This window comes from Antechinus flavipes, chromosome 6, assembly GCF_016432865.1.
Source record: "Antechinus flavipes isolate AdamAnt ecotype Samford, QLD, Australia chromosome 6, AdamAnt_v2, whole genome shotgun sequence".
Lineage (NCBI taxonomy): Eukaryota > Metazoa > Chordata > Mammalia > Dasyuromorphia > Dasyuridae > Antechinus > Antechinus flavipes.
The window spans coordinates 153,047,282-153,064,013 of NC_067403.1; the positions used below are offsets into that span (position 1 = coordinate 153,047,282).

The 16,732-nt window shown below is 32.9% G+C and overlaps 1 protein-coding gene across 2 annotated transcripts in view; it reads right to left on the reverse strand.

Moving 5' to 3' along the window:
• PPP3CA (protein phosphatase 3 catalytic subunit alpha) overlaps nt 1-16,732 on the reverse strand; it is a 365,964-nt gene that overhangs the window by 43,799 nt on the left and 305,433 nt on the right. For both annotated transcript variants that reach the window (XM_051965901.1, XM_051965900.1), the window contains exon 8: nt 11,293-11,387. In XM_051965901.1, the coding sequence (XP_051821861.1) occupies nt 11,293-11,387 (95 nt within the window). The remainder of the gene's footprint in view (nt 1-11,292; nt 11,388-16,732) is intronic.

The window sequence follows — 16,732 nt, forward strand, 5'->3', positions numbered from 1 at the left end:
GATGAGATCTCTAAGACAGTTTTGCCTCTGAGCTGTTACTTGGTTGACTTACTATTTTACTTTTTACGGTGTTAGTCGGGGACTTGGGTGTACATTTCGACATCAGTGCTGCACATATGTCAGTTAATCTAAAATTTTAAATTCCATTGAGTCTAGAAAGCTTTTTTTTTTTAATATGTATCCAAAGCACTATTCATTCTTTTGGTGCTCAATAACCCTTAAAAAACCAAAACAAATAACAAATAACAAAAAATTAACCCACAGAACTTGAGAACTGCAAGAGTATCTCATGCTTCTTTGCACTCTCCCTCCCCAAATAAACAATATACCTGACAAGTAATCATATTCTTGATGTCTGAAGACTTCCAAATTAGAATACAGAGCTTAGTCTGCTTTGAATTTTATGCATTGCTAACAACATTTCTTTATATTGAGTCTAATTTTTTTGTCTAATTTATGCTTTTTAATACTATTTTCTAGAGGAAGGTAGTATAAGTTTAATTCTTTATACAACTGATAGCCTCTTCAAATACTTAAACAGACCAATCATATTGTCACTGTTAAATCTTCTGTAAGCTAAATATTTTTTTTTAAATGGATCTTTGTACAGCACGATGTTCATTCCTTTCACAAATCCAATCACCCTATCCTAACCTTTTTGTTTGTTTGTTTGTTTTGTTTTGTTTTTTAATGTAGCCTCCAAAGCTGAATTCAATCTCCCGATGTAATCTGACCAAGTTATAATGTAGCAATGCTATTACCTCCTTTGTTCTGGATACCATTCCTCTATTACTATAACTGAAGATGGCATGAGACTTTCTGGCTAACACTGAGCTTATAGTTCACTAAAATCCCTCATGTATTTTTATACGAACTATAGTCTAGCCATATATCCCCATTCTATAATGTACACTTGAATTTTTCATTTAGTTATCTATTTTAAATTTATCTTATTAGATTTACCAGACTTCTGGCCTGTCAAGAATTTTGTATTTATCACAGAAAAAAATGATAGTTGACTCTTCCAGGTTCCTGTCATCCCAAGATTTGAAGAATATTTCATTGAAACGTTCATTTAAAAAATGTTCAAAAGAATAAAAGCAAGAATAGATTGTAGGAGACATTCTACTAGAGGCATCTCATCAAACTGATATGATGCATTATTTGGTTCTGTTTGTTCAACCAGATATACAACCACCTGCTTAATTATCCAATCAAAGTTTCTCCATCTTTCCTATAAGGTTATCATGAGATATTTGGTCAAATACCTTGTTGAAATCTACACAACAAATCATTAACTTTAAGTCAAACACATAAACATATCAATGTGTTTCAAGAGTCCAAATAATCAATGTTTAGTTTAGTTAAGAGTCAAAGGATTAAGGGGTGATCAGAGTATAAAATCTCAATGGGTGATTTCTTTATTCATTTCTCCCCTTACCATTAATTAATATTTAAAAAGAAAGCAAATTGAGTTCAGAAGTGAAACTAAAACTGTTTAGAAAGAGGCCTCCAGCAGTGTTCCTGACCCATTCTCATAGTGCAGCTGGATAAACAGAAACAGAAACACATTGGTGCTTTGGGGGATAGTTTTAAAAAAAGGGAGAAATGAATTATTTATTTTAGGATAACCTAAAAGCTACTCTAACTTACATTGTATTAATAATTTATATACTTGAATATGCTGCACTCAAGGATAATTTTAAAGAAACAAAGAACACTTCATTTCAAAGACTTCTTTTCCTCTTATGAAAGCTAAGTAGAATTACCTGAAAAGCAACTTGAAAAATAAAAATGTGAGCTACATAACAGCTGAATGAATATGCCACTCTAAAATCTTTCTTATATAACACTATTTAGCAGAGATGAAATCAAATATTACTTGCAAACTTCTGAGACAGGAGGATGGAAAACATTTCATATTATAGTATATTACTGAATAACAAATGCTTAAAAAATAATTGTACCAAACTGTATCACTCAAGATGAAAAAGAAAAAGGCAGTTACCAGCACAGAACAAATTAATATGCCATATTATATATCATAGGAGCAAAAAGCTTTGGAAAACATTTTACTGAAAAACCTCATTACCCTCTGAGGTTATGACCAAATTGAGCCATTCCTCTTGAGTAGCAATATCTACTTCTGCTTGTCATCTCTCTGTATTCAAAGAAATTATTATGAATGACTCAGCTCCTTGGTTCTAGTTGACTTTTCAAATCTCCAAGGAAAGAAATCTTATATGTCCTGATGAAATGCCTAGGTCCTCAAAAAAAAAAAAAATAGACTAGAATTTTCCCTTGGAAAAATCTTATTTTCTCTCCATTAAACTTACATGTTTCTATTGATTCTAGCCCTCCTAGAGATAGGTAACAGGTAAATATCCTGCTTTTAAGAAGGAAAATGTTTTTAATGACTATTTCTGAGAATTAGAAATTTAAGTGTAGATAACGACATAAACTTAAGGCATCTTTTTGGAAAGTTTTGGTTCTTCTGTTGATGGTGCCTATATCGCCTCCATCGATTTGGTCATGGAAATTTGATCTGTGGTTGTTTGTATATACCAAACAAATACTTAAATAATATTCACATTTAAGTATGCTCTCAACAACAACAACAAAAAAATGATTTGAACATTAAAAGTGCTTGGGGGTACTTTGAATCATGCAATACCTAATCACCATAAAGATCAATTTGGTCTGATTGAAGGGTAGAAAATTTCAGTGGAAGAAAAGTCTAGTCTATGGATTAGCTCTAGTCCATGGCTTAATTTCATCTAATCTATAAAACTATTGCCAAAAAGTGATCCCACTCATGTGTATAATTGCAAAAAATAACAAGTTCTGAATGCCTTTCGTGGAAAAATTCTAAAGGCTAACAAGATAGAACATCTGAAAGAAAGAAAGAAAGAGAGAGAACCATCACAGAATGGATGTGGTAGGTATTGAATAAATATTTTTTGAAAAATTTGAAAATCAAATGAGGATAGCCTAGCTGTACCTGATCTAAAACTATATTATAAAGCAGCAGTCATCAAAAGCATTTAGTATTGGCTAAGAAATAGACTAGTTTATAGGTGGAATAGGTTAGGTTCACAGGACAAAATAGTCAATAACTATAGCTAGATTGTGTTTGACAAGCCCAAAGATGCCAACTTTTGGGGTAAAAATTACTATTTGACAAAAACTGCTGGGAAAATTGGAAATTATTATGGCAGAAACTAGGCACTGACCCATACTTAACACCATATGGGTTCATGATCTAGGCATAAAGAATGAGATTACAAATAAATTAACAGAACATAGGATAGATTACCTCTCAGATCTGTGGAGGAGGAAGGAATTTGTGACCAAAGAAGATCATAAAGTAGAAAATTTTTATTATATTAAATTAAAAAGCTTTTGTACAAACAAAACTAATGTGGACAAGATTAGAAAGGAAGCAATAAACTGGGAAAACATTTTTACAGCTAAAAGATTCTGATAAAGGCCTCATTTCCAAAATATATAGAGAATTGACTCTAATTTATAAGAAATCAAGCCATTCTCCAATTGAAAAATGGTCAAAGGATATGAACAGACAATTTTCAGATGAAGAAATTGAAATTATTTCTACCCATATGAAAAGGGGTTCCAAATCATTATTGATCAGAGAAATGCAAATTAAGGCAACTCTGAGATACCAATATATACCTGTCAGACTGGGTAAGATGACAGGAAAAGATAATGACAGATGTTGGAGGGGATGTGGGAAAATTGTCACACTGATTCATTGTTGGTGGAGTTGTGAATGTATCCAACCATTCTGGAGAGCAATTTGGTACTATACTCAAAAAATTATCAAACTGTGCATACCCTTTGATCTAGCAGTGTTTCTACTGGGCTTATATCCCAAAAAGATATTACAGAATGGAAAGGGACCTGTATGTGCAAAAATGTTTGTGGCAACCCTTTTCATAGTGGCTAGAAAATGGAAATTGAATGGATGCCCATCAATTGGAGAATGGCTGAGTAAATTATGGTATATGAGTGTTATGGAATATTATTGTTCTGTAAGAAATGACCAGCAGGATGAATATAGAGATGCTTGAAGAGACTTAAATGAACTGATGCTAAGTGAATGAGCAGAACCAGAAGATCATTATACACTTCAACAATGATTCATTTGATGAGGATCAATTCTGATGGAAGTGGCTATCTTCAACAATGAGAGGATCCAAATCAGTTCCAATTGATCAGTGATGAACAGAACCAGCTATACCCAGAGAAAAAACACTGGGAAATGAGTATGGACCATAACATAGCATTTTTACTCTTTCTGTTATTGTTTGCTTGCATTTTTGTTTTTCTTCCCAGTTTATTTTTACCTTCTTTCTAAATCTGATTTTTCTTGTGTAGCAAGATAACTGTATAAATATGTATACATATATTGTATTTAACTTATACTTTAACATATTTAACATGTATAAGACTACCTGCCATCTAGGGGAGGAGGTGGAGGGAAGGAGGGGAAAAGTTGGAACAGAAGTTTTTTGCAAGAATCAATCCCCATGCATATGTTTTGTCAATAAAAAGTTATAAAAAAAAAAAAAAAGAAAAAAAAAAGTATCAGAATTTCAAGAATCTCTAAGCTTCTACAAACATGAAAGAATTATATTTGGCATTTTCATATCATTTTCTCATTAAAAAAATCTACAGCACAATGTTTTCTTTTTCTTTTTTTCTTTTTTAATAAGAAAGAACAAAATCAACTAATTTGTTGGAGGCAATGTAGCACAGTATAAGAAAGTCCTGCATGTTAATGCCATCTCAAGTATCTATGGTGAGATGATGGGCAAATCACTTGACCTTTCTGACCCTCAGTTTTCTCATCTGTAAAACGAGAATATTAATATTATAGTGTCTGTATCTCAGAATTTATTCACACAAACTCTGAGTTTGCAATTTTCTCTTTCCTAAGTATCTATTTGTCTGTCTCTCCTTTCTTTGTATTCCCAAATCATAGCACAGTGCCTGGTATATATTAAATATTTAATAAATTCTTGGTGACTTTGTTTGACTCTTCCTTTCCTTTATCTATCTAAAATATAGGTATAAGGTAAAAATCAGACATTTATAGCTGAAAGAAGCCTTAAAGGTCATGTAGCCCAACCTCCTTATTTGAATTTGAGATTAAATGACTCTCAAAGATCACCAGGCTTCGTATGTGGTAGAGCTGGGAATTAAACCATATTCTCTCTGAGTCTAAATTCAGCATTTTTTCCACTGAACCATGCTGCCCCTCTTGATTTTTCATCTTCTATTGTATTAAAGTTTTATAGGCTTTATTCTTAATATAAAAATCAATTCTTTGCAACACTTTCATTTCTCTCTCTTAATATATGTATAGATGAACACATACAGATATATTTACACATAGTCTAGTATAGTAGATATTTAGTAAAATAAATACAATTGTAACCATATACAGATATATTATTTTATTAAAACCTCTGATGTTATATAAACAGCCTCCCCATCTTGCTAATTCTCTTGCATTATGGAAAACTGGTTATCATAGGGAAATGCAAATTCAGTCAGCTCTCTTTTCTTCTGGATTGGTGAGTAGTAGTGAAGTAGAATATGTATTAATGAATAATTATTTAATAAATCACTGGAACTTCAATTTTCCCATTTATCTTTTTCATAAAAAATAGTACAGCTATTCAACTCTCAATGAGGTCTAAGGTAAGATCTAGCACTGGAATGCCCCAAAAGGAAAGGAGTTCTTAATGTATGACCTATGAAATTGTGTGTGTGTGCATATGTGTTTTAATATTTGATAATTGCATTTCAAGATAATTGGTTTTCTTTGCAATTCTATTTTCTTTTTGCATTTAAAAACATTCTTCTGAGACAGGGTCCTTAGACTTGATCAGATTAACCAAGGAATCCCTGACACAAGTAAGTTTCCTGCTATAAAGAGAACACAAGTGTACTGCAATTCACCAGGCAACATATTATAAACATATCATAAACTTTCTATGAAGTTTGCACATAATGGAGGTGAAGGAGGTCAATGCCTAAATAATAAAAAATAATAATAATAATCCAAATGTATTGAGAAAATGTCTTTAGAGTTATAGTCATTACTAGATGCATCTTTGGTTTTAATTTTCAGATCAATCAATTTCAAGAAACACAATTATTACTTGTATCCTTTATAGAATGTATGATGTTTGATCTGCCTTTAAAAAAATATCAGTCTATTGTGGAGATAAGATTATTACAGTACAGAAAATGAAAAGTGCTATATATGTGGAAACAGGAATATATGCTGTAGCAAAGGAATAAGGAGACTATTTTCTTTTGTATGAAAAGTTCATGTAAGGAAGAAAAGAAATAAAACTGGAAAGTTTCATAAATGTAAGGCTATATATAAGATTTTGGATTCTTTGTATAGTTAATAGCAAACTACTGAAAGTTTCTGAAGAGTTTGTAGCTTCTTGGAAAAATTAATTATTGTCTTGGCTTCTTCATTTGTAAGACAAGAGGGTTGAACTGATAGGAGTTCCTTCTGGCTCTACCATTTTGTTAACCTACAACCTATGATTTAAGGGATTAACATATTAAAAACATTGTTTTAGGAAGATCAAAGCAACTATTGTGCAGAAAGGGGCGGGAGAGTAAAGAGAGAATGGAAGCAAACAGACCAGTTAGTAGAATCTTTCAGTGGTCAAGGTTTAAAATATGAAACATATTTTGTAGGGAAATAGACAAGGGAATGCATAGGATGAGCCTGTTTTGGAAAGATAATCTGCCTGGAATACTCTGTTGGAACTATTGGGCTGATCATTGTGTTGATTATGGCTGTCATTAGGTGTTAAATTCTAAGGAAAAAACTCTATTTAACATTTCCCCCACTTTTCCAAGGGCTCTGCAAGAGCTGTAAGGAAAAAATAATATTATATCACGATTACCATGTTTTCAATTTCACATTTTCTTAAATTCATCTATGTTGCTAAGACTCACACTGTGTTCTCTGAAGCTTAGACTTTTTGCTGCTATCATCTTGTTGGCTCTCCTTTGAAGTTGCTGGCAAAGCAATTTTGTGACTTGTTTCTTTACTCTGGTTAACATTAATTTTATTCAAATATACTAACTCTTACTTTTAGCAATGAATAAATGGCTTCCACCCCCATATACAGTACACAATGTTAGCATAATAGTTTTAAAGTGCTTCAGAGATTTTACACAAAAGCCTATTAAAATTATGCTCACATTGAAATGAACATCTTTCTCTCCTCTCTCTCTGATCAGTTTGTCTTTTTGTCTCCAGAGAATTCTTTTGTTTTTTGGAGAGATTTCAAAATTGCCATGCTTTTATTCCCTTCCTTAAAGAAGTGTCTTCACCCACATGGCAAGAGAATATAATGCCAGAACCACAGATCCTCAAGTTGCAGAACAAGACTTGATACCTCATTTTTTCTCACAATTATATCAACTACCCATCCTGTCTCTAAACTTAGATTGACATATAATCATTTCATCTTATTGGACAAAGAGGAAAAATCCTTTTTTTTTTTTTTTACTTTTTTAACTGATTTTCTCTTATTTTAAAATAAGTGTAGTGCTTTGGGTTAAAAAGGACCTTTTGCTCTTGTAAAAATATTTTATTATGGCAGAGTTATAAAAGCTTTGACAGTGATTACAAAAAAAGTAACAAAAATGATCTTTGGTAAAACACAAAATCAGAAAGTTGAAAAGGACCTTGAGAGATCATTTGGATTTATTGGGAATGATATTGGGAAGACTCTAACTTTGTTATAAACCTTCTAGCCAAGTTGCTTTGTTGTGACTTTTCCTTCTCTACAAAACAGGGAAAAAAAAAGCTGTATTTCTATCTTTTATTATAAGGTTAGCAAGACTGATAATAATAACAAGAAATAATATTCAAGAAAACATGAAACTACCTTGGCCATCACTAATGGCTTTTCCCTTAAAAAAGGCTGGAAAACTAGCAAAATATGGGGTAATGGTAAGAGGGAGATTCCTCAGGAGTATCCTCTTCACATCATGAACACACATGGCAGTAACTTGGATTCCATTTTCCACTTAGACATAAGTAACCTCAGAATTACTCCTCAAAGCTGCAGTGGTGACTCTTTGTATAGTCTCGTAAGTTCAACACATAAAGAGATGAAAGTGTACTCAACATAATACTAGACCTGTATGTACTAGTAGTATGACTCTGAGCAAGTTATCCTCAGTGCCCTCATCAGTAAAATAGGGATTATAAATGCTGTGGCATTTATCTCATAAGAGCTGAAGAAAGGCTCCAATGAGCCAATATATGTTAAGTGCTTTGCAAAGTTCTGAGTAAATATTAGCTATTACTATTGTTATATAAGGTTCTGGAATTTCTTTACATGGTAAGATTTCTCACATAGGATGCAAAGGCAATTTGAAGTAACCTAAAGGCACAGTTGTTTTTCTTTCCTCCTCAAGGGAAGCACCTGCTGAAATTCTTTAAAACAAAATTTATTATTTCATTTATTAGAGAAATATTTTAGAAAATGACAGTGAACAATGTCCTGACAGTTCCTAATGTGCTGTTGGACTTGTGTTTGTAGAGCAGCTGATGTACAATCGCAATGACAGCTGCTTCTATTTGTAAATGTCTTTCCTTTTCCTCTTGTTAATTCTGTATTGATTTCAAAGGAATCAACCATTAAAAAAACTCCCAGAAACTAATGAGGATAGAGAATTAAAGCATATTAGAGTAGGAAAGATTCTTTAAAATCTAAAACTTAATTTTTTTATTATATAGAGGAAGATTCTGAGTCAGAGAGAAGTGCTAGTTCAAAGGGGGTATACTGGTATAGGCTTTCATTGGTTCCCTCAATCTGATAAATCTTCAGTGTGAGCATTTACACCTTTAAAATGTAAACATGTTACAAATTAGAGTTTGATTTATTGTTTTAATTATCTAGACTTAAGAAAGTGACAGGAAAGTGTTAATTATGTACATGAAAATTTTAAAATGTCATGTCAATTCAAAGAGTTCAATATTTACCAGCTTTCTGCTGATCAGATAACAATTAAGTGGCAGATTGGGAATTTGAATACAGCTCTTTTGACTCCAACTTCAGCTACAAGATATAGTAGCTAGAATCGGGAAGATCTGAGTTCAATTACTACTTCAAACACTTATCCAAGATCCTGGGCAAGCACCTAAGCACTGTGTTTCTCAATATCTTTTTCTTCAAAATTGAGATAATAATTGTACTTACCAGATTGTAATAAGAACCAAAATGTGGTAATATTTGCAAATCACTTTCCAAACTTTAAAGCACTATATAAATGACATCATATTATTTTACTACTATAGAACTACTAAAAGTCACTGCCATGGAAGGCCATAGTTAACATGGATCACAGTCCCAATCATTATGACTGTCAGAAAGCTCTCAAGTGCTAAAAGTTAACTTTATAATTTTTAATCAGTACAGTGTCTAGAGAGAGAGACAGCTGAGCCAAGAAGATAGGATCAGTTTGCTTTTGACAGGCTTTGGCCATGTGACCTTAAATGAGTAGTTTTAAGTTAGTTAAAGATCTCTTAAAAGTAAAGTCATTTAACTCCTCAGCATTATAGGCAACTCTCTAAGAGTCTAGCTTGCTGGCCAACCTGAACTGGTATGGGGAATTTCTTCATCTGGAAGTTCCCTATACTAAAGAGCTTGTCATCATTTCACTTGTTGTTCAGTTATATTTGACTTTTTGTAACTCCATGGACCACACTGTCCAGGAGTTTTTTTTTTTTTTGTTTGTTTGTTTGTTTGCTTGTTTGTGTTTTTTTGGCAAAATACTGGAGTGGTACACCGTTTCTTTATCATGTAGATTAAGACAAACAATTTAAGTGACTTTCCTAGGGTCCCATCACTACTAAGTGTCTGGACTTGGATCCGAGTTCAATTCTTCCTGACTTTAGGGCCAGCACACTATTCAGTGAGCAAGCTAGCTATCTCCTATACTAAAGACATTACAGGTCTACTCACTATTCTTAAAGTCAATGCTTTACAAAGTATCATCTAACAAATCTTGATGCTACACAGACACATTATAGTTAAGATTAGGCAAAAGAAAAAAAAAAAGTCTAGTAGGACGAGAGGGAACTTGTGTTCTTACAGAGAAAGGGATGGAAGCTCCCAATAGGAAATATCCTCAGTCAACAGAAATCAAACATCTGGCCTTGGAGATGCTTGTCATGTTAAGCAAAGTCAAGAGGCCATTAATTGTTAAGGGAAAGATTTGATCCTGGTGCTTCCCGACTCCCAAGCCACTGTCTTTAATCACCAGATTCACAGACTTATTGGTATTCCTGTAACCCTGTTTGCCTCAGTTCTTCATCTATAAAATGAACTGGAGAAGGAAATGTCAAATCATTCCAGTTTCTCTACCAAGAAAACCTCAAATAGAGTCATGAAGAGTTGGGCATAATTGAAAAATGACTGGACAACAATCTTTTTTTTTTTTTTTTTTTTTACTTCTCTATTAATTTATGAATAGCCAAAGTAGATTCTCGTGTTTTTATGAGATCTCAGTGTCTCTATCTTTCTTCTTCCCTCTCTCCTTCTTTGTATCTGTAACTGTCATGTATACTAATATATCTAATTTATATATCTCTCTCCATACCCTTTATAAAGTTATATCTATATATAATTATTAGCTATATCTATATTCATCTGCATCTGTATCTGCTTTGCTTTTGTATATATTCATGTACGTTATATTTACACATGTTTGCATATGGGCATGTACTATGTTCTATTGTGCATATGCACAGAAATGTTTGGCAACACAATATGTACAGACATGTGTATATGGTACACAAACATGCATGACATGCATACATGAAGTATGTCCACAAACACACATATACATTGCAATGTGCATATATATACACACATATATAATTGTACAGATTAAATAAATACAATTGGGAAAACAAAGGAAATAAAAAACAATGACTTTTTAAAAAAAATTATTTCATTGTTACTACAAACTCACAATAACAAAGTTCCCTCTAGCAATGCATCTAGATTGATATTTGATCTGTAACTTCAGAGGCCTGTGAAATGTCCTGGGTGCAATGAGTAGTTAAGTTACCGAAAAATAAAGCATGGTTAATTAAAGACACTATGATGCAACAAGATACAAGTATATGTTAGCTTAATATACCTTTACAAAGCAAAGACTAAAGTTAAATGTAGTATGTACTCCTAAAGATTCAAGAGCATCTAAGTGACTCACCTTTGTTATTGTACACATCTAGATAATTTGGTGCTGAAAAGATTGTAATAAGAGAAGGGAAGCCAGTTGTTTGGCTTTTCCTATACATGCGATACCTAAAAACAAAACAAAACAAAATTCTAAGTTAGAAAGAAGGCTGTTTTAAAAAAAATGAAACAATACCAAATTATAGATTTGGCAATGGATAGCAGAAAATGATTCAAATACTGTTAGTAAAATGAGGACCATTTATAAACTCCAACATGACAACTTCTCTTTTAAGTTGGCTGTTAAACTCTAATCTCAGAATCTGAGGAAGAATTTTCCTATGGTTACTATATTTTAGAAGTCATAGGACACACTTTATATAGCATGGCTTCTTACATAATATTCTCTTCAAAAAGCCACAGATACTATTGACATTGCAATATCAAGTCAGATCACTAGCCCAAGCTAGTTATTCTCCAGATTTACAGATGCACTACTGAAATAACCTTGTCCATAAACAATCTTTCCCTGAATAGCAATTTGCCTCCCAAAAGAATATCTAACCATGTTCAAGATTCACAAATTTAGATTTTCAGCTTATATCTATCTACTTTTCATTCTTTCTGGTTTCTATGATCAAAAAATAATTCTTGTAATAGGATAATATTTAATCAATCTGTAATGAAATTGGAAATGAGGAATTTTTGAAAACACATCAATGATGTTGCCATTTTACTTTCCTGAAGACAAGAATAATGATACAACCTTTATTTTTCAAATAATCAAAAGAAGTTGTAGATATAAACTTTCTTCCACTGAGGTGAAAAAAAATATTTTGCTACTATCTGGGGAGTAGCTTTTGGAAATATCAACCTAGAAAATTTACTGCAAAGTATTGCCTTGCAAACCAAATCTTATTTACCCTTAGATATCTCCTGCTAACTATTTTTGGCAGGCAAACTGTTCTTAATTTTTACTGAATTATCTAGTACAAACAAAATTTTATTAGATGAGATACAATATAATTTCAAGATATCTTCCTATTATTGCTTTAAACTTAAGGAAACTGATGCCAATCCAAGAAGAAATTCTTTCTAGTCCTTTGGAAATATCTATAAAAACATTTACCTTGTGTTTGTGAATGAGCAAAATATTGCATGAGTAAGACAATTTTTCTCATTTTTAGGCCCATGATTTTACAAACAGGCTGTGACAGTAAATAACTGTTTCAAAAGGAAAAAGACTGCTTGAAGTTATCGCAATGACTCTATTGCATCAACTACTCAATTTCACCCTTAGTAGCACTCAACAATACTTGTTCAATTGAAAAGATCCAATTTGACAAACTCCTCCATAAAGACATGTGGAAGGCCCAGGCACAATAATCAGACTAATTTCATTCAGGCTTTCTGCCAGAGGGACTCACAACTTCTAAAAGGTATGCAGGTGCTGGGCTTTTGAGCTTTAATAGATATTCTGTAATAGAATGGTTCTTGAATGCATATGTTTCTTCCCAATACAAGCTTTTTTTTTTTTCCTCCTTAGTATCTTAGTCAAGGGCTAATGATAAATATAATAGGAAAGGACTTCTTCATGTCCACTCTCAAGCTTCTGCCATGACCAAATCACTGGTACTTTGTTTCAGGGAAGTGATATGTTCAGAATAAATGCTCTCTAGGTAATAATTTTCTTGGCCAGAATGACATGGCCCATTAAGAAAAAAATCTCAATCAGAACTCAGCAACAAGACTAATTCTTCAGTTTCAGGAAGACACATGTTCTTTCCTTCAACTTGTGCCCAATATCTTATTGAATGAAATGACCTGATTGTGATTAGAACTTGGAATGTGATTTCATTGAGCTTCTGGAGAGCAGAGGCTATTTCATTTTTGTTTTTCTGCCCTTCCCAAGCCCCTATCACAGTGCCTGGCATGTAATAAATATCTTTTTTTTTTTTTTTTTTAAGTTTTTTATTTAATAATTACATTATATTGACACTCATTTCTGTTCCGATTTTTTTCCCCTCCCTCCCTCCACCCCCTCCCCTAGATGGCAAGCAGTCCTTTATATGTTGGATATGTTGCAGTATATCCTAGATACAATATATGTTTGCAGAACCGAACAGTTCTCTTGTTGCGTAGGGAGAATTGGATTCAGAAGGTATAAATAATCCGGGAAGAAAAACAAAAATGCAGATAGTTCACATTCGTTTCCCAGTGTTCTTTCTTTGGGTGTAGCTGCTTTTGTCCGTCATTTATCAATTGAAACTCAGGTCTCTTTGTCAAAGAAATCCACTTCCATCAAAATATGTCCTCATACAATATTGTTGTCGAAGTGTATAATGATCTCCTGGTTCTGCTCATTTCACTTAGCATCAGTTCATGAAGGTCTCTCCAAGCCTCTCTGTATTCATCCTGCTGGTCATTTCTTACAGAACAATAATATTCCATAACATTCATATACCACAATTTACCCAGCCATTCTCCAATTGATGGGCATCCATTCATTTTCCAGTTTCTAGCCACTACAAACAGGGCTGCTACAAACATTTTGGCACATACAGGTCCCTTTCCCTTCTTTAGTATTTCTTTGGGATATAAGCCCAATAGAAACACTGCTGGATCAAAGGATATGCACATTTTGATAATTTTTTGGGCATAATTCCAGATTGCTCTCCAGAATGGTTGGATTCGTTCACAACTCCACCAACAATGCATTAGTGTCCCAGTTTTCCCGCATCCCCTCCAACATTCATCATTATTTTTTCCTGTCATCTTAGCCAATCTGACAGGTGTGTAGTGGTATCTCAGAGTTGTCTTAATTTGCATTTCTCTGATCAATAATGATTTGGAACACTCTTTCATATGAGTGGTAATAGTTTCAATCTCATCCTCTGAAAATTGTCTGTTCATATCCTTTGACCATTTATCAATTGGAGAATGGCTTGATTTCTTATAAATTTGAGTCAGTTCTCTATATATTTTGGAAATGAGGCCTTTATCAGAACCTTTAACTGTGAAAATGTTTTCCCAGTTTGTTGCTTCCCTTCTAATCTTGTTTGCATTAGTTTTATTTGTACAAAGGCTTTTTAATTTGATGTAATCGAAATTTTCTATTCTGTGATCAGTAATGGTCTCTAGTTCATCTTTGGTCACAAATTTCTTTCTCCTCCACAAGTCTGAGAGATAAACTATTCTATGTTCCTCTAATTTATTTATAGTCTCGTTCTTTATGCCTAGGTCATAGACCCATTTTGATCTTATCTTGGTATATGGTGTTAAGTGTGGGTCCATGCCTAATTTCTGCCATACTAATTTCCAATTATCCCAGCAGTTTTTATCAAATATTGAATTCTTTTCCCAGAAGTTAGGGGCTTTGGGTTTGTCAAACACTAGATTGCTATAATTAACTATTCTGTCTTGTGAGCCTAGCCTTTTCCACTGATCCACTAATCTATTTCTTAGCCAATACCAAATGGTTTTGGTGACTGCTGCTTTATAATATAATTTTAGATCAGGTACAGCTAGGCCACCTTCATTTGATTTTTTTTTCATTAGTTCCCTTGAGATTCTCGACTTTTTATTGTTCCATATGAATTTTGTTGTTATTTTTTCTAGATCAATAAAATATTTTCTTGGAAGTCTGATTGGTATAGCACTAAATAAATAGATTAGTTTAGGGAGTATTGTCATCTTTATTATGTTCGCTCGGCCAATCCAAGAGCACTTAATATTTTTCCAATTATTTAAGTCTGACTTTATTTGTGTGGAGACTTTTTTATAATTTTGCTCATATAATTCCTGACTTTCCTTTGGTAGATAGATTCCCAAATATTTTATGGTATCAACAGTTATTCTGAATGGAATTTCTCTTTGTATCTCTTGCTGTTGGGTTTTGTTGGTGATGTATAAAAATGCTGAGGATTTATGGGGATTTATTTTGTAGCCAGCTACTTTGCTAAAATTATGAATTATTTCCAATAGCTTTTTGGTAGAATCTCTGGGGTTCTCTAGGTATACCATCATATCATCTGCAAAGAGTGATAGTTTGGTTTCCTCATTGCCTACTCTAATTCCTTTTATATCTTTCTCGACTCTTATTGCCGAGGCTAGTGTTTCTAATACGATATTAAATAATAATGGTGATAGTGGGCAACCTTGCTTCACTCCAGATCTTACTGGGAAAGGTTCCAGTTTTTCCCCATTGCATATGATGCTTACTGATGGTTTTAAATATATGCTCCTGACTATTTTAAGGAAAAGTCCATTTATTCCTATGCTCTCAAGTGTTTTTATTAGGAATGGATGTTGGATTTTATCAAATGCTTTTTCTGCATCTATTGAGATGATCATGTGGTTTTTGTTTGTTTGGTTATTGATATAGTCAATTATGCTAATAGTTTTCCTAATATTGAACCAGCCCTGCATTCCTGGTATAAATCCTACTTGGTCATAGTGTATTATCCTGGTGACAATTTTCTGTAATCTTTTTGCTAATATTTTATTTAAGATTTTAGCATCAATATTCATTAGGGAGATTGGTCTATAATTTTCTTTCTCTGTTTTCAGCCTACCTGGTTTAGGTATCAGTACCATATCTGTGTCATAAAAGGAGTTTGGTAGGACTCCTTCAATCCCTATTTTTTCAAATAGTTTATATAACATTGGAATTAATTGTTCTTTAAATGTTTGGTAGAATTCACATGTAAATCCATCTGGTCCTGGGGATTTTTTCTTAGGGAGTTGATTGATAGTTTGTTCTATTTCTTTTTCTGAGATGGGACTGTTTAGGATATTTACTTCTTCCTCTGTTAGTTTGGGCAAGCTGTGTTTTTGGAGGTATTTTTCTATTTCATTTAAGTTGTCGAATTTATTGGCATAAAGTTGGGCAAAGTAACTCCTAATTATTGCTCTAATTTCCTCTTCGTTAGTGGTGAGTTCTCCCTTTTCATTTTTAAGACTAACAATTTGATTTTCCTCTTTCCTTTTTTTAATCAGATTTACTAAGGGTTTGTCTATTTTGTTGGTTTTTTCATAGAACCAACTCTTAGTTTTATTAATCAATTCAATAGTTTTTTTACTTTCAATTTTATTGATCTCACCTTTTACTTTTAGAATTTCAAGTTTAGTGTTTGACTGGGGGTTTTTAATTTGTTCCTTTTCTAGCATTTTTAATTGCAAACCCAATTCATTGACCTTCTCTTTCTCTATTTTATACAAATAGGCCTCTAGAGATATGAAATTTCCCCTTATTACCGCTTTGGCTGCATCCCATACATTTTGGTATGATGTCTCATTATTATCGTTTTCTTGGGTGAAGTTATTAATTATGTCTATGATTTGCTGTTTTACCCAATCATTCTTTAGTATGAGATTATTTAGTTTCCAATTATTTTTTGGTCTACTTCCCCCTGCTTTTTTGTTGAATGTAATTTTCATTGCATCGTGGTCTGAAAAGGATGCATTTACTATTT